This window comes from Mytilus galloprovincialis, chromosome 11 (genome assembly GCF_965363235.1).
Source record: "Mytilus galloprovincialis chromosome 11, xbMytGall1.hap1.1, whole genome shotgun sequence".
NCBI classification, from domain to species: Eukaryota; Metazoa; Mollusca; class Bivalvia; order Mytilida; family Mytilidae; genus Mytilus; species Mytilus galloprovincialis.
In genome coordinates, this window is record NC_134848.1 from 4,551,299 (window position 1) to 4,577,511 (window position 26,213).

Sequence of the window (26,213 nt, forward strand, 5' to 3'; positions counted from 1 at the left end):
CTTCTTTGTGTCTTTTTCCGTGTTTCAATTGACCCTATCCAATGTGTTTAACCAACCAACCAACCAACCAACCAACTAATCAATCAATCAATCAATCAATCAATCAATCAATCAATCAATCAATCAATCATGATCATGATCAATCAATCATGTTTCCGTCTCATGTGTTTAATATAGGGTCCAAGATCTTCTTTGTTTCTTTTTCCGTGTTTCAATTGACCCTATCCAACGTGTTTAACCAACCAACCAATCAACCAACCAACCAACCAACTAACCAACTTATCAATCAATCAATCAATCTGTATGACTGTTTAATCATGACAGTTTATTGAAGGAACAAACTCTCAATTATTCAAGAAAAATTGAAATTTAATATTGTTTTTACGTCACTTCTGAAAAAAAAATCCACATGTTCTCTGAAACTACAAGTACAATCGACCTCAAAATTTGCAGTCAGCAGGGCATACATGTACTAAACGTTTATAAAAAAACTTGGTGCAGATATCTCTCAAAGCTTTTCCTAGAGAAAAGAAATGGCAATGCCGTAAAAATAGCTTGCTAGGTCCGTAAATCTCAGTAAAAACCTATAATAAAATGTCCGCTCCGAGTTTGAAATACTAATCTGTGTTACAAACAGGTGCTGAAAAATGTACATTATCAGAAAATAATCAATAAATGTGTTTTAAAGTTACACCTGATCAATTAAATCCAAAACATGCACTACTTGTGAACTGTCATCAAAATGTCAATTTCCTACAATGACAAAAGAAATTACATTGTGTACATTCCATCTCTATAGATGTTGTCTGTTTAACGTCCCCACCTAAAAAGAAATAAAAAGACTATCTTTTCGTTATTATAAACCCGTGTCACGTGATGTGGCGCGCGCGCTGTACCTAAAATAAAAGAAAAACTTTCCAAACTAAACATGAAACTTCTCCGGTAACAATAATATAGACCCCATACAGAAACAAACAAACAAACACCCCCCAATTCAATTAATTTTACAGGGGGAAAGACCCCCTACAATTGCTTTTTTAAAGCAATTGATTTATATTGTAAAAAACCTTTTTAACCATTCTGTTCCGTTAATAAAAAAAAAAAAAATCTCCCCGAGACCCCCTTTTGCCCCCCCCCCCTTTTTTTTTAACCCTCCAATTACAACTGAATGTAGGTTGTGTGCTATCTATCCTATCAACGTAAAACGAACGACAACTCCAGTTTTTTCCATATTATTAGGTCTTTCCACTTTTCTGTGGAAAGACCTATTGTTTTTCTTCTGAATATTTTTTTTTTTTTCTTCCGCCTAATTTTGTTCTTGCGATAAACATTTGTTTCGCAATATGTCGCTTAGATATTTTGTATATGATATCGAACAGTTTATGCGCTTTTGAAATTTACCCTGCGTAAACGAATACTTTTCTTTGTAGGAGTTATCTCCCCAAACACTGTTTTCCTTGTTATGGCATCTCCTTCGCAACCGTTAAAGATTATGACAAATTTATTTTACAAAATTGTTCGTTACATCCTCAGTAATTTTTGGCGTATTTGGATCGAAGCGATTCGAAGAAATTTTATAGGAGTTATCTATCTTTTCGGAATAAATTTGTCGGTATGTTTTTTTAACTCATAAACCGTTAACCGTATAACCCTGGAATGTTTTTATTTGAGTCCCCTGATTCCTAACTTAGAAAATTAGGTCAAGGTCAAAGGTCAAGGTCATATTTTAGATTTTCATATGTCTTTGATTTCCCTATAACTCTTGAACGGTTATAGATACAAAAAAATTAAGCAGTGAAAAATGCTTGGTATTTCAAGGGGCAACTTTTTTTACATTATGACTATATTGATTTTACCATCATGTAAGGGACATAACTCCCATCGATGGTTTTTAAAAGGCCATTTTTAGGCAAAACTCTTAAACAAAAGGTCCTTGACCCATAGGGTCTTTTGCAATGACCTTGTGGAGCAATGACCTTGACGAAGGTTACAAGGTCAAAGGTCAAGGTCATCAAATTATGTGGTTTTGGCACTATTTAAACAGTTTTATGTGTGTTTGAATTTCAACCAACCAACCAACCAACCAATCAATCAATCAATCAATCAATCATGATCATGATCAATCAACCAATAATGATCATGATCAATCAATCAATCATGTTTCCGTCTCATGTGTTTCTTATAGGGTTCAACCAACCAACCAACCAATCAATCATGATCATGATCAACCAATCATGTTTCCGTCTCATGTGTTTAATATAGGGTCCAAGATCTTCTTTGTGTCTTTTTCCGTGTTTCAATTGACCCTATCCAATGTGTTTAACCAACCAACCAACCAACCAACCAACTAATCAATCAATCAATCAATCAATCAATCAATCAATCAATCAATCATGATCATGATCAATCAATCATGTTTCCGTCTCATGTGTTTAATATAGGGTCCAAGATCTTCTTTGTTTCTTTTTCCGTGTTTCAATTGACCCTATCCAACGTGTTTAACCAACCAACCAATCAACCAACCAACCAACCAACTAACCAACTTATCAATCAATCAATCAATCTGTATGACTGTTTAATCATGACAGTTTATTGAAGGAACAAACTCTCAATTATTCAAGAAAAATTGAAATTTAATATTGTTTTTACGTCACTTCTGAAAAAAAAATCCACATGTTCTCTGAAACTACAAGTACAATCGACCTCAAAATTTGCAGTCAGCAGGGCATACATGTACTAAACGTTTATAAAAAAACTTGGTGCAGATATCTCTCAAAGCTTTTCCTAGAGAAAAGAAATGGCAATGCCGTAAAAATAGCTTGCTAGGTCCGTAAATCTCAGTAAAAACCTATAATAAAATGTCCGCTCCGAGTTTGAAATACTAATCTGTGTTACAAACAGGTGCTGAAAAATGTACATTATCAGAAAATAATCAATAAATGTGTTTTAAAGTTACACCTGATCAATTAAATCCAAAACATGCACTACTTGTGAACTGTCATCAAAATGTCAATTTCCTACAATGACAAAAGAAATTACATTGTGTACATTCCATCTCTATAGATGTTGTCTGTTTAACGTCCCCACCTAAAAAGAAATAAAAAGACTATCTTTTCGTTATTATAAACCCGTGTCACGTGATGTGGCGCGCGCGCTGTACCTAAAATAAAAGAAAAACTTTCCAAACTAAACATGAAACTTCTCCGGTAACAATAATATAGACCCCATACAGAAACAAACAAACAAACACCCCCCAATTCAATTAATTTTACAGGGGGAAAGACCCCCTACAATTGCTTTTTTAAAGCAATTGATTTATATTGTAAAAAACCTTTTTAACCATTCTGTTCCGTTAATAAAAAAAAAAAAAATCTCCCCGAGACCCCCTTTTGCCCCCCCCCCCCTTTTTTTTTAACCCTCCAATTACAACTGAATGTAGGTTGTGTGCTATCTATCCTATCAACGTAAAACGAACGACAACTCCAGTTTTTTCCATATTATTAGGTCTTTCCACTTTTCTGTGGAAAGACCTATTGTTTTTCTTCTGAATATTTTTTTTTTTTTCTTCCGCCTAATTTTGTTCTTGCGATAAACATTTGTTTCGCAATATGTCGCTTAGATATTTTGTATATGATATCGAACAGTTTATGCGCTTTTGAAATTTACCCTGCGTAAACGAATACTTTTCTTTGTAGGAGTTATCTCCCCAAACACTGTTTTCCTTGTTATGGCATCTCCTTCGCAACCGTTAAAGATTATGACAAATTTATTTTACAAAATTGTTCGTTACATCCTCAGTAATTTTTGGCGTATTTGGATCGAAGCGATTCGAAGAAATTTTATAGGAGTTATCTATCTTTTCGGAATAAATTTGTCGGTATGTTTTTTTAACTCATAAACCGTTAACCGTATAACCCTGGAATGTTTTTATTTGAGTCCCCTGATTCCTAACTTAGAAAATTAGGTCAAGGTCAAAGGTCAAGGTCATATTTTAGATTTTCATATGTCTTTGATTTCCCTATAACTCTTGAACGGTTATAGATACAAAAAAATTAAGCAGTGAAAAATGCTTGGTATTTCAAGGGGCAACTTTTTTTACATTATGACTATATTGATTTTACCATCATGTAAGGGACATAACTCCCATCGATGGTTTTTAAAAGGCCATTTTTAGGCAAAACTCTTAAACAAAAGGTCCTTGACCCATAGGGTCTTTTGCAATGACCTTGTGGAGCAATGACCTTGACGAAGGTTACAAGGTCAAAGGTCAAGGTCATCAAATTATGTGGTTTTGGCACTATTTAAACAGTTTTATGTGTGTTTGAATTTCAACCAACCAACCAACCAACCAATCAATCAATCAATCAATCAATCATGATCATGATCAATCAACCAATAATGATCATGATCAATCAATCAATCATGTTTCCGTCTCATGTGTTTCTTATAGGGTTCAACCAACCAACCAACCAATCAATCATGATCATGATCAACCAATCATGTTTCCGTCTCATGTGTTTAATATAGGGTCCAAGATCTTCTTTGTGTCTTTTTCCGTGTTTCAATTGACCCTATCCAATGTGTTTAACCAACCAACCAACCAACCAACCAACTAATCAATCAATCAATCAATCAATCAATCAATCAATCAATCATGATCATGATCAATCAATCATGTTTCCGTCTCATGTGTTTAATATAGGGTCCAAGATCTTCTTTGTTTCTTTTTCCGTGTTTCAATTGACCCTATCCAACGTGTTTAACCAACCAACCAATCAACCAACCAACCAACCAACTAACCAACTTATCAATCAATCAATCAATCTGTATGACTGTTTAATCATGACAGTTTATTGAAGGAACAAACTCTCAATTATTCAAGAAAAATTGAAATTTAATATTGTTTTTACGTCACTTCTGAAAAAAAAATCCACATGTTCTCTGAAACTACAAGTACAATCGACCTCAAAATTTGCAGTCAGCAGGGCATACATGTACTAAACGTTTATAAAAAAACTTGGTGCAGATATCTCTCAAAGCTTTTCCTAGAGAAAAGAAATGGCAATGCCGTAAAAATAGCTTGCTAGGTCCGTAAATCTCAGTAAAAACCTATAATAAAATGTCCGCTCCGAGTTTGAAATACTAATCTGTGTTACAAACAGGTGCTGAAAAATGTACATTATCAGAAAATAATCAATAAATGTGTTTTAAAGTTACACCTGATCAATTAAATCCAAAACATGCACTACTTGTGAACTGTCATCAAAATGTCAATTTCCTACAATGACAAAAGAAATTACATTGTGTACATTCCATCTCTATAGATGTTGTCTGTTTAACGTCCCCACCTAAAAAGAAATAAAAAGACTATCTTTTCGTTATTATAAACCCGTGTCACGTGATGTGGCGCGCGCGCTGTACCTAAAATAAAAGAAAAACTTTCCAAACTAAACATGAAACTTCTCCGGTAACAATAATATAGACCCCATACAGAAACAAACAAACAAACACCCCCCAATTCAATTAATTTTACAGGGGGAAAGACCCCCTACAATTGCTTTTTTAAAGCAATTGATTTATATTGTAAAAAACCTTTTTAACCATTCTGTTCCGTTAATAAAAAAAAAAAAAAATCTCCCCGAGACCCCCTTTTGCCCCCCCCCCCTTTTTTTTTTAACCCTCCAATTACAACTGAATGTAGGTTGTGTGCTATCTATCCTATCAACGTAAAACGAACGACAACTCCAGTTTTTTCCATATTATTAGGTCTTTCCACTTTTCTGTGGAAAGACCTATTGTTTTTCTTCTGATTATTTTTTTTTTTTTCTTCCGCCTAATTTTGTTCTTGCGATAAACATTTGTTTCGCAATATGTCGCTTAGATATTTTGTATATGATATCGAACAGTTTATGCGCTTTTGAAATTTACCCTGCGTAAACGAATACTTTTCTTTGTAGGAGTTATCTCCCCAAACACTGTTTTCCTTGTTATGGCATCTCCTTCGCAACCGTTAAAGATTATGACAAATTTATTTTACAAAATTGTTCGTTACATCCTCAGTAATTTTTGGCGTATTTGGATCGAAGCGATTCGAAGAAATTTTATAGGAGTTATCTATCTTTTCGGAATAAATTTGTCGGTATGTTTTTTTAACTCATAAACCGTTAACCGTATAACCCTGGAATGTTTTTATTTGAGTCCCCTGATTCCTAACTTAGAAAATTAGGTCAAGGTCAAAGGTCAAGGTCATATTTTAGATTTTCATATGTCTTTGATTTCCCTATAACTCTTGAACGGTTATAGATACAAAAAAATTAAGCAGTGAAAAATGCTTGGTACTTCAAGGGGCAACTTTTTTTACATTATGACTATATTGATTTTACCATCATGTAAGGGACATAACTCCCATCGATGGTTTTTAAAAGGCCATTTTTAGGCAAAACTCTTAAACAAAAGGTCCTTGACCCATAGGGTCTTTTGCAATGACCTTGTGGAGCAATGACCTTGACGAAGGTTACAAGGTCAAAGGTCAAGGTCATCAAATTATGTGGTTTTGGCACTATTTAAACAGTTTTATGTGTGTTTGAATTTCAACCAACCAACCAACCAACCAATCAATCAATCAATCAATCAATCATGATCATGATCAATCAACCAATAATGATCATGATCAATCAATCAATCATGTTTCCGTCTCATGTGTTTCTTATAGGGTTCAACCAACCAACCAACCAATCAATCATGATCATGATCAACCAATCATGTTTCCGTCTCATGTGTTTAATATAGGGTCCAAGATCTTCTTTGTGTCTTTTTCCGTGTTTCAATTGACCCTATCCAATGTGTTTAACCAACCAACCAACCAACCAACCAACTAATCAATCAATCAATCAATCAATCAATCAATCAATCAATCATGATCATGATCAATCAATCATGTTTCCGTCTCATGTGTTTAATATAGGGTCCAAGATCTTCTTTGTTTCTTTTTCCGTGTTTCAATTGACCCTATCCAACGTGTTTAACCAACCAACCAATCAACCAACCAACCAACCAACTAACCAACTTATCAATCAATCAATCAATCTGTATGACTGTTTAATCATGACAGTTTATTGAAGGAACAAACTCTCAATTATTCAAGAAAAATTGAAATTTAATATTGTTTTTACGTCACTTCTGAAAAAAAAATCCACATGTTCTCTGAAACTACAAGTACAATCGACCTCAAAATTTGCAGTCAGCAGGGCATACATGTACTAAACGTTTATAAAAAAACTTGGTGCAGATATCTCTCAAAGCTTTTCCTAGAGAAAAGAAATGGCAATGCCGTAAAAATAGCTTGCTAGGTCCGTAAATCTCAGTAAAAACCTACAATAAAATGTCCGCTCCGAGTTTGAAATACTAATCTGTGTTACAAACAGGTGCTGAAAAATGTACATTATCAGAAAATAATCAATAAATGTGTTTTAAAGTTACACCTGATCAATTAAATCCAAAACATGCACTACTTGTGAACTGTCATCAAAATGTCAATTTCCTACAATGACAAAAGAAATTACATTGTGTACATTCCATCTCTATAGATGTTGTCTGTTTAACGTCCCCACCTAAAAAGAAATAAAAAGACTATCTTTTCGTTATTATAAACCCGTGTCACGTGATGTGGCGCGCGCGCTGTACCTAAAATAAAAGAAAAACTTTCCAAACTAAACATGAAACTTCTCCGGTAACAATAATATAGACCCCATACAGAAACAAACAAACAAACACCCCCCAATTCAATTAATTTTACAGGGGGAAAGACCCCCTACAATTGCTTTTTTAAAGCAATTGATTTATATTTATTATTATTATTCTTTTTCCGCCAAACTTTGACAAATTTAGCCGCGTTAACCGTAAGACGTGTCGCTTTCATGTTCACACTTTGTATCGGTGTCATGAATACCTATCCAGAACTCACCCTGTTAGTCGAAATATTTTGTCGGTTCGGAGTAATCCCTCCGAAACCCAAAAACCTTGTTATCGTTCCAACACCGTAACCGCAATAGGTAGAAAAAAAATGAAGGGTGAAATTTGTTCAGGACCAGACCCCGGTTCTTCGTTACATTTGGATCGAAAAGATTCAACGACTCATTGGTAGGGTTATGCCCCTATGAAAATTAACCGGTGTCGGTTGGCCACCAAAACTCAGAAACCGTAAGTCGTAGACACATAGGATCTTCACCAATCATCATCATTTCATGTATCTTTAAAAAATACCTCAAGGTCAAATTTGTATGTTGACCTTGACCTTTGACCTAACACCTTGTTATGGGATAATCTCAGAAACCATTATACTTACAGAAGTTTTAAATGGTGGAAAATGTTTGGGTCATTATGGCGCAACTTTGTTACATTTTGACCAAAGAGATTTGACCTTTCTATAAGGGGCATAACCCCTGTTTTAGGTTTTTGAAAAGACAAAATCAGCTTTTACTATATAACCAAAGGTCCTAGACCCTTGGGGTCTTCAGTAATGGCATTGGGGACCAATGACCTTGACAAAGGTCAAAAGGTCAAAGGTCAAGGTCATGTCCCAGACAGCGAATTTAGTGTTTTTAACCTTATTGAAAGGATTTTGAGTGTGTTTTCGAGCTTTTTAAGGTTGACCTTGACCTTTTCAATACATTCTACGTCTGTTGGAACATGTATTTTACATTAAAAAAGGAAAGACCTCTCAATTGTTCAAGAACAATTGACAGTTTAATTATTATTATTATTATTATTATTATTATTCTTTTTGTTCCGCCAAACTTTGACGAAGTTAGCCTCCGTAACCGTAAGAAGTGTCGCTTTCATGTTCACACTTTGTATCGGTGTAATGAATACCTATCCGGAACTCACCCTGTGAGTCGAAATATTTTGTCGGTTCGGAGTAATCCCTCCGAAACCCAAAAACCTTGTTATCGTTCCAACACCGTAACCGTAATAGGTAGAAAAAAAACAAAGGGTGAAATTTGTTCAGGACCAGACCCTGGTTCTTCGTTACATTTGGATCGAAAAGATTCAACGACTCATTGGTAGGGTTATGCCCCTATGAAAATTAACCGGTGTCGGTTGACCACCAAAACTCAGAAACCGTAAGTCGTAGACACCTAGGATCTTCACCAATCATCATCAATTTATGTATCTTTGAAAAATACCTCAAGGTCAAATTTGTATGTTGACCTTGACCTTTGACCTAACACCTTGTTATGGGATAATCTCAGAAACCATTATACTTACAGAAGTTTTAAATAGTGGAAAATGTTTGGGTCATTACGGCACAACTTTGTTACATTTGACCGAAGAGATTTGACCTTTTTTTAAGGGGCATAACACCTGTTTTATGTTTCTGGAAAGACAAAATCATCTTTTACTATATAACCAAAGGTCCTAGACCCATGGGGTCTTCGGCAATGACATTGGGGACTAATGACCTTGACAAAGGTCAAAAGGTCAAAGGTCAAGGTCATGTCCCATATAGCGACTTTGGTGTTTTTAACCTTATTTAAAGGTTTTTCAGTGTGTTTTAAAGCTTTTCAATACATTCTACGTCTGTTTGAACATGTATTTTACATTACAAAAGGAAAGACCTCGCAATTGTTCAAGAACAATTGACAGTTTAATTTTTATTGAAACTTTTTTACTCTTATTTTCTTATTCATCTGTAAAAGTGTAGGAAATCAAATTTGTTATCAATACACTCAAGTAAACATGGTGTATTTATTGACTTTTCAGAAACTGCTTCACATAACATTAAACATTTCCTTCAATAACAGTCAAACTGAACGAGAAAAAACTGAACGAGAAAAGGTGTTAACTCATATCAATAATACTAATAATGAAACAATTACAAAACAGAAAAAGGTAAACAGTTAAAAGTAAAAGTAATAATGATAGGTATACAGAATCAATAATAATAGGTATACAGAATAAACAATAATAGGTATACCAAATCAATAATAATAGGTATACCAAATCAATAATAATAGGTATACATAATCAATAATAATAGGTATACAGAATCAATAATAATAGGTATACAGAATCAATAATAATAGGTATACAGAATCAATACACAAACTGCATTAACTGAGAATATAATCAAATACATTGTGCTTTTGACCTTAAGCGATAAAATCAGAATCGGTTAATGCCATAAACGACCCCGTTTATATAGTGTCTGGTCAATAACACATTGTGTAACGTATTTATCTTCGACTATCTTCACATAGTTGAATTTAGTCGTTGTTATAAAGACCTGAATGAAGTATTGACGTAATCTTTGGTTTCTGATGAACATCTCTAGCTTGAAATTAAGAATCTAATTATACAAAAAAATCAAAATGCCTCCTATAGCAATTGTATGTCATAGATCCTTGATTTCACAACTTTCGACACGAAGCTTTCTTTCAATGATAAAACATATTGATGATTTAACTTTATGATTAAATACTATGTTTTAACTTATCTTGAAATACTAGTTAATATATCAAACACATTCTGCATTTGTATGCGCTTGTCCTAAGTCAGTAACCTATTGTTCGATGGATGTGGTTTGTTGGTTTGGTTCATATGTGTTTCTCTGTTATAAGACCTCGGTCGTCCTGTATGAATGGTTTAACACTATAATTTATAGTTTGCTGATTGGTGTGCGCCGTGGCTTCGTACTTTGACCTATAGTTAACTTTTATTACATTGGGACTCGAATGGACAGTGTTCAAACCACATCTTCTTCCTTATATTTATTGTTTACCATTGACTTTTTTTGTCAATTGAATGAGTAAATTATAGTTTGAGTAGTTCATTACATTTTTCTAATATGCGAAGTTTTCACATATTCAATATTTATCCTATTGACCGTAAATGGTAAATACAAAAAAAAAATTACAAATATCGTTCAAAGCATCAGATACCACACTATCGAAAAACTGCATGAATCTTTTCCATCAATTCTGAAAAATTCAAAAGAAATTCCGTTAAAAAATCATTTGCAAAACGTGTTTGCATCCGATACTGAGATAATATAATGTTCCTAATTAGAGCAACATATCTTTATTCGTTTACCTTAACATGAAGAATAACTTAGTTGTGTTCGCTTTATCCAGATGATTTGTTCATTTCAAGTTAGAATTAATGATGCAGACTTGGTTTAAGCATTTGTTGGATTTTTCCGGATGTTGTCATATTTTGTATGCATCTACTAGCTGTCAGTAACTGCGAGCACTCTCAAATCGTATGTTCTTGTTAATTCGACCTGTTGATACTGTTTATAATGCTTTTTTGTTATTTTTTATTTATATGGATCTTGTCTGTACACCAGCTTTGATTATTTGTAATATCTTCAATTTTTCACTTATTCTTACAACATTTGTATAAACTTCAAGATTATAAAAAAACCGGTTTTTTTCTGAAGTGAACATTGATTGGTTAAATATTTCTCAGTCATGTCCTGTTTTTGAATTTGTTTGTTAGCTTTTTGGTCATAAATGTTTGTCTCTAAATAAAGGCAACAGTAGTATACCGCTGTTCAAAACTCATAAATCCATGGACAAAAAACAAAATCGGGATAACAAACTAAAACCGAGGGAAACGCATTAAATATAAGAGGAGAACAACGACATAACACTAAAATGTAACACATATAGACAATATTTAATTAACTGTGCATTTGTATTCAGATATCGCAGATCAAATTTATTCGTTCATTGTTTAATCATACGTTTTTTGATTGAGTTAAGTCTGCCAATTGATATTTTATCGTATGTTTTTCTTTGTTGTGATGTTATGCTATTGTTTCAGAAAAAGGGAGAAGGTTTGGATCCATTAAAACGTTTAATCCCGCTGCAAATGTTTGCACCTATCCTAAGTCAGGAATCTGAGGTACAGTAGTTGTCGTTTGTTTATGTAATATATACGTGTTTCTCGTTTCTCGTTTTGTTTATATAGATTAGACCGTTGGTTTTCCCGTTTGAATGGTTTTACACTAGTAATTTTGGGGCCCTTTATAGCTTGTTGTTCAGTGTGAGCTAAGGCTCCGTGTTGAAGGCCGTACTTTAACCTATAATGGTTTACTTTTTAAATTGTTATTTGTATGGAGAGTTGTCTCATTGGCACTCACACCACATCTTCCTATATCTATCTAAATGATGTTGAACTACATTTAAATAGTATACATAATATACATGTCTGAAGCATATTTACGTCGAAAGATACAATACAATAATTCAAAATATGTGAAATAGATCAACAAGGTATAAAACACAAGTGGTAAATATCGATTTGTTTTCACTTTGACATTTTAAGCCTAAATATATCTAATAGCTGTTTAAGAACATTTGTTTTGATTAGGAGGTATTGTAATGGACACTTTCTTCATTGCCTAATATATTATACAAAACGTCACAAAAATAACAAGCAAATCGTGCAAACAAATAGTTAGGTGTTCTAAATTCGGGGTTGATATATTTGGTTTTGCATACTTGCATTCCTATTTTTCTTTTCTGTATAAAAGCAAGTATTTTTTTTAATAGTTTTAGAAAAGTATTATATCATCTGACGAGACTTGTTAATTGGAAGTTGCAGTTTATCTACAGATGGGTGCACTCCTAACCTGTACAGCAAGTTAACTTGATAACCAGTCATTTGGACTGGTCAAAGTTAACCTGTGACCGAATATAGGACTGCTCTGACCAGTCCTAGGACCAAAATCTAGTTAACTTGAAAAGCGGACTTGGACCTAGGACTGTTTTTATGTCTGCCAAAAAGTTAACTTAGAAACAGGTCCGCTATTGATATAAGTTAACTTCGAACCAGTCCTGTCATAAGTTAACATAAGTTAACTTCGGAACCAGTCCTGTCATAAAGTTAACTTGGAAACCGGTCCTGCCACAAAGTTAACTTCTGCTTGAACAAATCCGATCAAAACCAGACCTGTTCCCAAGTTAACTTTTGACTGGTCTGGTCAACACTAAGTTAACTTGTAACCAGGACCGCTCTTCGTTGATTTAAAAAAAAATATTTTTAATATCTTTGTTTCGTAGTATAAACATCGAAAATAAAGTAATTTGAAAATTAATACTTCCGTTTTATGAACAGGATTAAACACAAATAATTGAAAATAAGTACGCACAGAACGTAACACAAATTTATCTGTGATCTGACAATCTATCTATTATAAAAACGATCTCGGTTACAATGATAACAGGCACTGAATATATATATATATTCCGAGATCAAATTCAATCATATTATGTATATTTTTGAAAAGAAGTATATTTGATGTTAGGTGTATACGTCCTTGTTAGTTATACAGCCTTGAACTATGCAGCCACAATCAGCAATAGTTTAATTCATTTAAATAATGACTACAAATTTTTGTTCGCCTAAATTAAGGGTGCCAGCATGTCTTTTTTTTACTCAAAATACTGATACGTAACAAAATTTCAGTAGTTTTGATGCCTCCAGTTGACTTGTACAACAAAATTATTTGACCGCATCCACCAAAACTGACCATATATGCACTTTAATTTGTAAATCTATATACCCGCATAGTAAATCAGCTATATTTTTTATGTCAGGATTCAATGTATAATACAATCCTGACAATGGACAGCAAAATTGCAATATAATAACAAAAAATTTTGGTTCGCATACATTTAGAATACCAGCATGTCCTCATTTTATTCAAAATATTGATACGTAACAAAATTTCAGTAGTTTTGATACCTCCAGCTGACTTGTACAACAAAATTATTTGACCGCATTACCAAAACTGACCATATGTGAACTTTAAATTGTAAATCTATATACCAGCATAGTAAATCAGCCTTATTGTTAATGTCAGGATTCAATGTATAATACAATCATGACAATGTATAGCAATATTGCAATATAATAACAACAAATTTTTGTTCGCCTAAATTAAGGGTGCCAGCATGTCCTCTTTTTACTTAAAATACTGATACGTAACAAAATTTCAGTAGTTTTGATGCCTCCAGTTGACTTGTACAACAAAATTATTTGACCGCATCCACCAAAACTGACCATATATGCACTTTAATTTGTAAATCTATATACCCGCATAGTAAATCACCCATATTTTTTATGTCAGGATTCAATGTATAATACAATCATGACAATGGACAGCAATATTGCAATATAATAACAACAAATTTTTGTTCGCATAAATTTAGGATACCAGCATGTCCTCATTTTATTCAAAATATTGATACGTAACAAAATTTCAGTAGTTTTGATACCTCCAGTTGACTTGTACAACAAAATTATTTGACCGCATCCACCAAAACTGACCATATGTGCACTTTAATTTGTAAATCTATATACCCGCATAGTTAATCAGCCATATTTTTTATGTCAGGATTCAATGTATAATACAATCATGACAATGGACAGCAAAATTGCAATATAATAACAAAAAATTTTGGTTCGCATAAATTTAGGATACCAGCATGTCCTCATTTTATTCAAAATATTGATACGTAACAAAATTTCAGTAGTTTTGATACCTCCAGCTGACTTGTACAACAAAATTATTTGACCACATTACCAAAACTGACCATATGTGCACTTTAATTTGTAAATCTATATACCAGCATAGAAAATCAGCCTTATTTTTAATGTCAGGATTCAATGTATAATACAATCATGACAATGGACAGCAATATTGCAATATAATAACAACAAATTTTTGTTCGCATAAATTTAGGATACCAGCATGTCCTCATTTTATTCAAAATATTGATACGTAACAAAATTTCGGTAGTTTTGATACCTCCAGTTGACTTGTACAACAAAATTATTTGACCGCATCCACCAAAACTGACCATATATGCACTTTAATTTGTAAATCTATATACCCGCATAGTAAATCAGCCATATTTTTTATGTCAGGATTCAATGTATAATACAATCATGACAATGGACAGCAATATTGCAATATAATAACAACAAATTTTTGTTCGCATAAATTTAGGATACCAGCATGTCCTCATTTTATTCAAAATATTGATACGTAACAAAATTTCAGTAGTTTTGATACCTCCAGTTGACTTGTACAACAAAATTATTTGACCGCATCCACCAAAACTGACCATATGTGCACTTTAATTTGTAAATCTATATACCCGCATAGTTAATCAGCCATATTTTTTATGTCAGGATTCAATGTATAATACAATCATGACAATGGACAGCAAAATTGCAATATAATAACAAAAATTTTGTTCGCATAAATTTAGGATACCAGCATGTCCTCATTTTATTCAAAATATTGATACGTAACTCCAGTTGACTTGTACAACAAAATTATTTGACCGCATCCACCAAAACTGACCATTTGTGCACTTTAATTTGTAAATCTATATACCCACATAGTTAATCAGCCATATTTTTTATGCCAAAATCAATGTATAATACAATCATGACAATGGACAGCAATATTGCAATATAATAACAACAAATTTTTGTTCACATAAATTTAGGATACCAGCATGTCCTCATTTTATTCAAAATATTGATACGTAACAAAATTTCAGTAGTTTTGATACCTCCAGCTGACTTGTACAACAAAATTATTTGACCGCATTACCAAAACTGACCATATGTGCACTTTAATTTGTAAATCTATATACACCATGACGTACCCGCATAGTATTAATCAGCCATATTTTTTATGTCAGGAATCATTGCATAATATAATCATTTGATTGCCGAGTTTATGAGCTTCGATCCTTGCTTGGAAGTTGCAATAATATTGGAAAACCATTAATGCAAAAAATATTCTGAATAAATTGAGAATGTCAGAATTTCATCTCTTTATTTATAATAACAGTCACATCATATATAGGAGTTCATGATGGTGTACGTGTAAAACAAAACTATTATGCCACATCATCAAAGTACCAACACTGACATGTCTGAATTCATTTGTACTATTTACAATGATTTAATAAAAAAAAGTATACGAGGTTCTCTTCTTGGAATCTATTATGTCGGTTGATTGATTTTGTTTATAGTTAAACGTCAAGTGGCAACTATTTCATTAAAGTGCGCATTGAGTATAATTTTAGGACGTCCCATATAAATATAGGCAATGACAAATCTCTCGATAAATCTGACGAATTTGACGAGATTGTTGATAGTTTTACCACATCGTATGCTTACGGACACTGTACAATTTCTGTTAGAATATTCTGCGGGAAATAGAATAGTAAATCCAATGCAAACAAGTTGAATATCAATGAAATATCCATGCAAGTATAAATTTATGCATAAAGTAAAATTTAGGAAGGGACAGGTAAACAACGGGGAACGAAGTAACGTAGACAATGTTGCCGATATCCCGTGATATAAGAATATTGTTCCGATGCGTTGGATAACCTTTCTATCCGCCTTCTAATAAAAAAAAACTCTGTGTGATCGTATAGCCATTTTTTATTTATATAAAAATACATGTATATCAAATAAAAGAGAGCATTTGTATAATATCTAGTAGAGTCTAGCGAGTAAATAATAAATGATATCTGTGGAAAAACAATGCGAATGTTGTTTACATATTTTAATGAAAGCTCAAGTCTGATATGAAAACTCTTAAAACGATAATCTGTCATAAGCAGACCTGTCCTCAGGTCTGGTCAATAGCAGACTTGTCCACAGGTCTGGTCAAAAGCAGACCTGTCCTCAGGTCTGGTCAGGAGCAGACCTGTCCACAGGTTTGGTCTGAGGCAGACCTGTCCTTAGGACTGATCAAAAGCAGACTTGTCCACAGGTCTGGTCTGGGGCAGACCTGTCCTCAGGACTGGTCAAAAGCAGACTTGTCCACAGGTCTGGTCTGGAGCAGACTTGTCGATAGGTCTGCAGCAGTCCTAAAAAAGCAGACCGTAGGTCTGGTCCACCAACGACGAAGTTAACTTGCTTGACTGCTTAAAAATTCTCAAGTTAACTTAGAAAGCAGTCAACAAGTTAACTCTAAGTTAACTTTTGTCAAGGTTAGGACCGCACCCATCTGTACCTTTATTAACAAGGAAATGTAAACAGGATAAACTTTTGTATTCACGTTTTCCGATCGTAATCGTCAATAGTCGAGAACGAAGGGGAACGTTTTTTTGTTGGCTTCAAAGCATTGGTTTTACTGTTTAGTGTAGTGATTTTTTACTGTTGTACTCTTTTCCATCGATTTCTATTTGGGCGTGGTGTTATCTGTCTTTCAAGATTTAGGATTTATTCCTGTACTTCAAACATGAAAAAGATATCACTTAAGTTACCTGCTTTCATTCGTTCTTTTATCTCTTCAAAACTCCTTGTCTCTAATTCCATTTTCCTGATTTCGTCTAATCGTTTTACATAGGATTCACCTGCTGGATTGTTATGCTGGTCAAATCTAGTTAGCATATCATGAACTATAGTGATTAGTGTTTGGTATCGTGTGTCACCTAATGCAAAGACAGAAGAATGCTGCATTTCATTTCTGATCACACGTATCCGTTGAATGTCGTCACCAATAGTATCTTCATTTGGAGAAATCTGGTCAACCTCTTCTATTTTCCTAAAGCCTTTACTTGGAAAGTTTATTTTTAAAGCACAATATTTCTTACACATTTCTGTTATGTCCAACTTTTTACGATCAAGTATTTCTCCAGTCTTTGTATCTAAGAATAAGCGATCGTATAAAACGTCTGATAATACATCTAGAACTATCTTTGACATTCTGACGTAATTCTGTTCCTCACTACTTAATCTACCGGGAGCCTATAATATCAATGAAATATGTAATGATACAAACTAATGCTATATAATTGCCATCTATTAACAGGTAGGCAGCCTTACAAATAGTCAAGGCAGTAAATACACCGGGACAGTGAAAAAGGATAGAACACAGAATTAATGATAGACAGAAAATTCAATGTGACGTCAGAATATTCAAAATTACGTCAAATTTATTTGAATAATTAAAAAAAAAAAAAAGATATACATAAATATATCATTGCAAGCATGCGAGATTTGTACAAAGCACAATGTTCTTAAAGATATACTAGAAGTATTTCCATTCAACAATAATTTTACAGTCGAGCATTTTTTTTTTTAAATGAGCTAGCTACGTAGTATGTTGTTCGACAGAGATAGATATTTAGGACATAGGGGTTTGTACAAAGCATGACACAATGTTCTTAAAGATATACTAGAAGTATTTCCATTCAACAATAATTTTACAGTGGAGCATTTTTTTTTTAAATGAGCTAGCTATGTAGTATGTTGTTCGACAAAGATAGATATTTAGGGGCTATTCAAAATGCTATGATATTCAACGCAACCAAGTAAACATGGCGTTCTTTTCAATTAATTGAAGATGCATTATAACATGTATTTCATTACCTTCAACATACATAAAACAACTCAGAATATAATAGCAACATACCGGTCAGTAACATTTCTTTATTGTTCATATTGCATAGTATGATACGACCATAAACAAGTAAAATAGGATGGATAATTTGCTTAAAAATCACATTAATATTTTCGTTATACAGCGTTAATCCTGTACACGATTACATTAATTTTAGGAAAGCAATTAACATGCTTAAAAAGGAGGCGCTTAAAAAAATTGTCAGGTGTGGGCGTGAAGCCTGTAGGCTGGCTATAAATTATCTGAAAGTTCATTTCTGATTTCAAACATTTAAGGGGTCTCCTGGGTATAAATCATTTTTTTTTCTAATATAGGATTTCGCTAGATTTTTTTTATAAATGAACTTTATCATATACCTAATAGAACAAGAGGCTCTCAAGAGCCTGAATCGCTCACCTTAATTCTTTTGGTTAAATCTCTCATCAATGATTATTTTGGCTTTTCAATTTATTTAAATGTTTTTTGGATCTTCCTATTTTCTTCAAAAGCCAAAAAAAATAATCATTTTCTCCTATGTTCTATTTTAGCCATAGGAGCTATGTTTCTTGACATACAAGGAAATAAAATATAAAATTTATACTAGATATTTTTTTTTTTGGCTGAAATTGATACAGCCGTTTCAAAGGAGAAGATTTTTTAAAGTAAGTCAACATGATGAACAAATTGTGAAAAAAAGTCTTTAAAGGGCAATAACTCCTTAAGAGGTCAATTGACAATTTTGGTCAATTTGACTTAATTGAAGATCTTACTTTGCTGAACATTATTGCTGTTTACAGTTTATTTCTATCTATAATTATATTCAAGATTCAGGTTGTCTGATTCATCTGAAAATTTCAGGGCAGATCCCAGCAGGCACAACAACGTTGAATCAACATTGAATACACGTCAGATTTCAACGTTGAATCAATGTTGAAAAGTAGTGTTGGATTGAAAATTGATATGATGTTGAATATACAACGTTGATTCAACGTCAGCGTCCAACGTTGAAATTAGGTTGAATATTGGTCTAAATTTGGTGGAGTTATGTTGAAAACAAGTCGATTTCAGGTTGAAATGTGGTCAATGTAGGTTGAAAACAAGTCGAAGATCTTGACCTGATAAACAATATTACCCAACGTCAGATTTGCTCTAAATGCTTTGGTTTTTGAGTTATAAGCCTCAAAACTGCATTTGACCCCTATGTTCTATTTTTAGCAATGGCGACCATGTTTGTTGATAGATCACAACTTCGGATACAATTTACAAACTAGATACCCTAAGGAACATTCAGTTAAAGTTTGGAAGTATTTGGCCCCGTAGTTTCAGAGGAGAAGATTTTTGTAAAAGATTACTAAGATTTACGAAAAATGGTTAAAAATTGACTATAAAGGGCAATAACTCCTAAAGGGGTCAACTGACCATTTCCGTCATGTTGACTTATTTGTAAATCTTACTTTGTTGAACATTATTCCTGTTTACAGTTTATCTCTATCTATAATAATATTCAAGATAATAACCAAAAACAGCAAAATTTCCTTAAAATTACCAATTCAGGGGCAGCAACCCAACAACGGGTTGTCTGATTTATCTGAAAAATTCAGGGCAGATAGATCTTGACCTGATAAACAATATTACCCCTGTCAGATTTGCTTTAAATGCTTTGGTTTTTGAGTTATAAGCCAAAAACTGCATTTGTCCCCTATGTTCTATTTTTAGCAATGGCGACCATGTTTGTTGATAGATCAAAACTTCGGATACAATTTATAAATTAGATACCCTTAGGAACATTCAGTTAAAGTTTGAAAGTATTTGGCCCAGTAGTTTCAGAGGAGAAGATGCTTGAAATAGTTTACGACGACAGACGACGGACGACGACGGACGCCAAGTGATGGCATAAGCTCACTTGTCCTTCGGGACAGGTGAGCTAAAAATGAAATAAAAAGATGGGGTCACCGTTCATTTAAGCTCACAATCTGCCTCTGGAAGAAGCATACATTTTTGTTAATGTACTTTTTTCTGTTGAACTAATAGGGGAAATAGATGTAATATCGAAATAAAAAATAACCTAATTACAGAAATCGCTTAAATTTTACAATTATTTAGTTTATGTACAGCTTATTTAAAAACAAGAATAAAAAATATAGGTAAAAAAATGGCATTTTTGCACCAAAGGGAGATAACTGTGAGCTTTTTCAATGATATAAACATTTTAAAAGTCATCTGGGGCCAAACTGAATCAATTTTTGGGTTGATTTTTGTACCATATCATAAAGTAATAACTAATAGTGTAATAAATAAAACTTGTAATAAAAAAATAAAGGTTTAATTTTTTGCTGAAATTTTTGTACCCATGAGCCACCTTAAATAGATATAACTCAACTGTTTGATTTTCGCTTTTCGTGATATTTTTCGTGTCATGTTATTTGTTTTTCAACCCAGAACAGAAATATGAATCGATGAAGACCCTAGGTTAACCTGTATATTTTTCGCAAATTGTTCTTTGATCTATGAAAAGCTATTCATATATTTATAATGCAACCTTTATTTTATATGAAGGTCCCACAAAAAATCTAAAAAGTGTGTATGTTTTTTAGCTTCTCTCATGCGATACCTTTTTGGTCACTTTTTATGTGTTGCGTCTGAATATGAATCATAACCCTCAATAGTGAATGAACAGGTTGAACAAATCCTTCTGAACAAACAGAAAAAGAAGACACATAAGAACCTCACAAGACCTTTTCAAGTTTATTAATGAAAACTTTGTCTCTGATCGAATACGGTTAGGTGAGCTTTAAATTATAAGTTATAGTGTGGATTACGCAAATGTTTGAAGTTGGTCGGGTTTTGCGTACATTTCCTGTAAAACAAAAGTTTTGTTGTTTTCCTCTTATAGTTGATGTGTTTACCTCAGTTTTAGTTTGTAACACGGATCTGTTTTCTCTCAATAGATCTATGACTTTTGAACAGCGGTATATATAAAATTTAGTCCTGGTATCTATGATGAGTTCATATACTACTGTTGCCTTTATTTGACACATTTAAAAAAAACCTTAGTCATATTTGACACAACTTTTTGGAATTTTGGATCCTTAATGCTCTTCAACTTTGTACAGTCGCGCATATTAATTGCGAATGGACCTAATACTTTTGTCTTTATCACAACCAGTCCACACTGATACTGACATTGGCAACGAGTACACTTCAAAGGAATAAATACACAAATTACCAATAATTGGATTTCATCATGTCACAAATATATGCCCACTAAATGAAAATAATCTAAAGCAAATAGAAACATTACCTTTGATTTCTCACCAGACCAATAGTTTTTATATTTATGAACTGTCGCATGTTCTTCGCAATAATAATTTTTCCCATCATTTACTTGATCAAATTCTAGGAATCCTGTGTCAAAGGAGAAACTGGTGGTCTCACACTTCCATTTTTTCTCGAAAGATACCGTTTTCAACTTGTATCGCGTGTTGACAATTCTGTTGATTTCTCTTTCGACAACTTTTAAAACAGCTTGGTTAACCTCTGTATCTACTTCATCCCATTGCCATACTTGCAGCTGAATCATATGGCTACTCTTTGCTAATACAAATTTTGCACAGCCAGTTCTGTCAATATTAAATACACAACAATCCTTGAAGAGACCTATCTCGCCCTTTACCACTGCTAGAGGATATTCTCGTAGACAAGAGACAATCAGATTGCTGATTAGATACGGCGGTAAAAAACTAAAGACAAAACACAAACATGTAGACTTGCTAGCATTTGGAACGTTAAACAATACATCAATATCCTTAAGTTTTAATGTTTGAAGCATGCATGGAACATAAAAACTATGCTCCCTTTGTACATATCCAGTTTCCGTCAGTAGCAATGGATAGATGATAATGTCAAACTTTTCAATTACTTCCAGTATATGCTCTTTATGAATTCTCATGTCTGCTGATTGTTTCTTGAATATTTCTTCCAATAGATTAGGATCCATCTTTCCTGTTTTCTTGAAGTTGTCCCATTGTAAGTGTGGTAATTCAAATTGAAACTGCTGGGCTGTAACAATGCATTTAAAGGCATTTGCTAACCATTGGGGATCAAGTATGATGTATGACGGAATGTCTTCAAAAAATATCACGTTACCAATTTCATGTTGATACCTGAGAAAGAGATGAAGCTCCTTGTTATCAGTTATCGGAAGTGGTATTTTCTCACCTAGTTCTTTTAATCTTTCAAAAGAAATTATTTGTTTTCCGATCGTAAGTTCATAGTTGATGGCTTTTTCCATCTGAATAAATTTAACAGGATATTCTCGATTCCAATTTGCGGTACTCTTTGCTGTGGCAAATATATCATTCCTCAATTGTTCAAAAGCATCTTCTACATCCTCTGTGTTGGAGATCAGGTGAATTGATCTCAGGTGAAGTTTGGAATCTTTAAATATTTTATCAGTGTATGATTCGAGACGTTTTCTGCATTGTTCTTCGTCCTTTCGCAAAAACAAAAACAGTGATATTGTATTATTTCAGTATCATTTAACTTAAACAGTCTTAGATACATGATTTGTTATAAGATGTTTTTGGCTGTAACTATTACTATTCTCATATCTGTACTTTTCTGTGTCTTTTTTTCTAGAGCGGATGTATAAATACTTTGGCTTTCGTAAATTGTTATGATATAAATTAGGCTGTTAGTTTTCGCATTGAATTGTTTCATATGTTTTTAAGCCGGCTTTGAGTCTTTTGTTTTTATGCTGATTGGTTTGTGCTTTGTACCGATCCAATGGGGAGGGTTCCATGTTCACAAACATGCTTAACCCCCACAACATTCTTAATGTGTATATGTGTCTGTCCGACGTCAGTAGCCTGTAACTCAGTGGTTGTTGTTGATTCAAGCATGTCTGTCAATTTTTTATTTAATAAATTGTGTCGCTATTAATAAGGCCATACGTTTTTCCTTTGTTTCAATTTTTTATATTTCGAGGACTATATGGTGTGTATTATTCTCGTTGTTGTACGGTTACCTACATTGTATGCGTGCTTATCATTTTTATCTGGTCGGTAGTTGTCTCATTGTCATACCACATCTCCTTATTTGCATACACTTTTATAGTAATAACATCTTCGAGTAGTCTGGGTACACATAAAAACATTTCTTTAACTTGGACTTTTTGTGTTTGAGTTGATATTTTAGCACTCCTTTATTCTCTTTTCCTTTTCTGGCAACTAGAAACAAATGCGTTCATGTATAGTTTATGTTTAGTCAGTCTTAAAAAAAAATACAATAACATTTAAGGAATGATATCTTTTAAGATCATACAAACACATTCATTTAACGACAAACTTAATGGTCCAATACAATTTTTTGAAAAGCACACCAAAAATAATTTTGCTTTTTAGTTTTCAATATAGCTTAGAGCTACTAGTTTGTTCAATCAATACTTTTCTAAGATCAGTATGAAAACTTCTTTACAAGATTTTCTATTTTTCACGTCAATGTTGCAGTATCAGTCAATGTTGAGCAAAGTCCAGTTAGTTTTTTGTAAATATGAGAAATTAAATAATGTAATGATAGGTTTAACACTAGCCAAAACTATAGACTTTTTTTTCGTTAGCAATACAATTGCAGCTTAAAAATAGATTTATTGAATGATGATCGTTTTCGAGTTTCCATCAAATCTGACAGCGGCGCTCGATATATTTGAGAAATCTCTTCGATGATAACTGAATATAGCTTATATTTTAATAGTTTTCTTTTATCAAAGAAAACCACAGTACTTCTAGCATCATCTCATTCACACTTCATTAAAAATGTCCTTGAAATGTAAAATCATCAATTAGAAAGATCAAGCACAACTTTAAAAACAAATACGACAATCAACATTGATGAGCATGACCGTCAGGACAGAAAAAGATATACATTGTTATCAATATGACAAAGGTACATATTCGTACAGTAAAATGAAATAGATATTATACAATTTCCATAGTTTCTATTTAAACTGTGCTCTAACGTAACAGTGACTCAGCGATTCATTAACAACGAGTTAGATGTATAAGACATCGTGGCAAACGTGATCTAATCGTATCTTATAGATCTGATACATTGGTGAAGTATTTCCAATATCCATAGTCTAAACTTAACTAGAATTACGTTTTTATACGAACACCAGTTAACATTACCTAAATATTTTCAAAGGCGCAAATTCAATTGTCAAGTTTTTATAAACAGAGACTAAATTAACATGTCTACTCCATTGTTACTTTGATATAAATACCTGAAATTTGTCCTTGTGTGTACCAATTGCAATAACTGGTGGATCTAGAAGGTTGTGAGCTCCTTCGAGCAATACAGCTTCTGTTTTGTTGTTTATGCTTCCATAACAATGTATTGTATCCATCCAGAAATTGAATGTGCCTGTGATTAAAGACAAATTAATATTTAAATATTTCGGTGGATGACTTCACATGAAATGTCTCTTAAGAATATAATTACTACATTCAATAAAAAATACATAATGATTTATCCTGCAGACAGTTATAATATTGCAAGTAAAAAATATAACTATTTTAATCATTGTTTAGACAGAGGCAAAAGTTACACACGGGCGAATCAACATTCATCAGTCAAAAAGAAAGTGATAACAATTGGGCAGATAAAAAAAACCAAAGAATAGACAAACAAAAGTAAGCACAACATTATATAGAACACACTCGAGAGAACACAATGAACCTTGTATAAATCAGGGTTGAATCGAGGTGCTCAAGAAGGGTATGCAGATCCTATATCACATTCAGCACCCGTCTTGTTGTTTGTGGTAAGTACAAATTCGGCGATAAGTCTCACTTGTGGGTCAGAGTCGACGTAAATAGAACGATATTGTGGTAACTACAAATGAAACATGTCTATGGTAATCTGTGGTAATAATGCCAATTTAATGATGGAGTCTGTAAATTTTCCATGTACAGGAAGCAAAACGCTATACATTAATAAAACACATTGCGGGGCGCAACTTGATAAGAGCGAAGAGGTCGAACCCTAAACAGTTTGGGCGAAAATCGACACTTCATTCATTCAAGCTTGATACAGATCTGAATTTGGATTCTGATTAAATATTTGACACATATGTATAAAGCTTTCTAAAAATTCCTTTTTTTCTAAAATTATAAACAAACCTACCATGAAGTTCTGCATAGTTAGATTCACCATATAAAAAAAACACCATTGAATTCAAGTTATGTTAAAATCAAACTAAATTTAATTCGGACCCATAGGGCCTCAATGTGGATCAATTTAAACACAGGGCAAAAAATCAAAAATCTAAAAATACGGTTACATTTAGCATAATAAAGAACCCACCGTGTTCTAGACTTTGAATTAAATCCCATTGAATATGGTCAAGAAATGAACAATTGATACATTTGTATTAGAAAAGTTTTGTTTTTCCTAAACAATTCAGACCATTGCCCCAAAAATAAATCCCAACCTTGTTTTTTGTATATGAAACCTTGTGGTAACATTTCATCAAGATCCAATCACTAATATGTAAGCTATTGTTTGGAAATCAAATGTCTTCGGACAACGCAAGATATCTGCGGTCGTATAACAAAGGATGTTTGTATGAGATAAGAAGAAAACAACATTTGTGGTGATATCTTTTTTGTGGCACAACTTTTTGGAATTTTGGATCCTCAATGCTCTTCAACTTTGTACTTGTTTGGCTTTATAAATATTTTGATATGAGCGTCACTGATGAGTCTTATGTAGACGAAACGCGCGTCTG

The 26,213-nt window shown here is 33.1% G+C and overlaps 2 protein-coding genes and 1 long non-coding RNA gene across 3 annotated transcripts in view; all 3 read right to left on the reverse strand.

Moving 5' to 3' along the window:
• Nucleotides 1-26,213, reverse strand: part of LOC143051559 (uncharacterized) — a 428,761-nt gene that overhangs the window by 200,228 nt on the left and 202,320 nt on the right. The gene's annotated exons all lie outside the window — the stretch shown is intronic.
• LOC143051534 (uncharacterized) overlaps nt 1-26,213 on the reverse strand; it is a 204,656-nt gene that overhangs the window by 150,106 nt on the left and 28,337 nt on the right. The window lies entirely within an intron of this gene.
• Nucleotides 9,841-26,213, reverse strand: part of LOC143051548 (uncharacterized) — a 35,658-nt gene continuing 19,285 nt past the window's right edge. Inside the window, exons 5-8 of the mRNA XM_076224443.1 lie at nt 24,708-24,847; nt 21,729-22,919; nt 17,310-17,793; nt 9,841-10,979 (exon numbers count right to left, since the gene is read on the reverse strand). Coding sequence (XP_076080558.1) covers nt 10,945-10,979; nt 17,310-17,793; nt 21,729-22,919; nt 24,708-24,847 — 1,850 coding nt within the window. The 3' untranslated portion in view covers nt 9,841-10,944. The remainder of the gene's footprint in view (nt 10,980-17,309; nt 17,794-21,728; nt 22,920-24,707; nt 24,848-26,213) is intronic.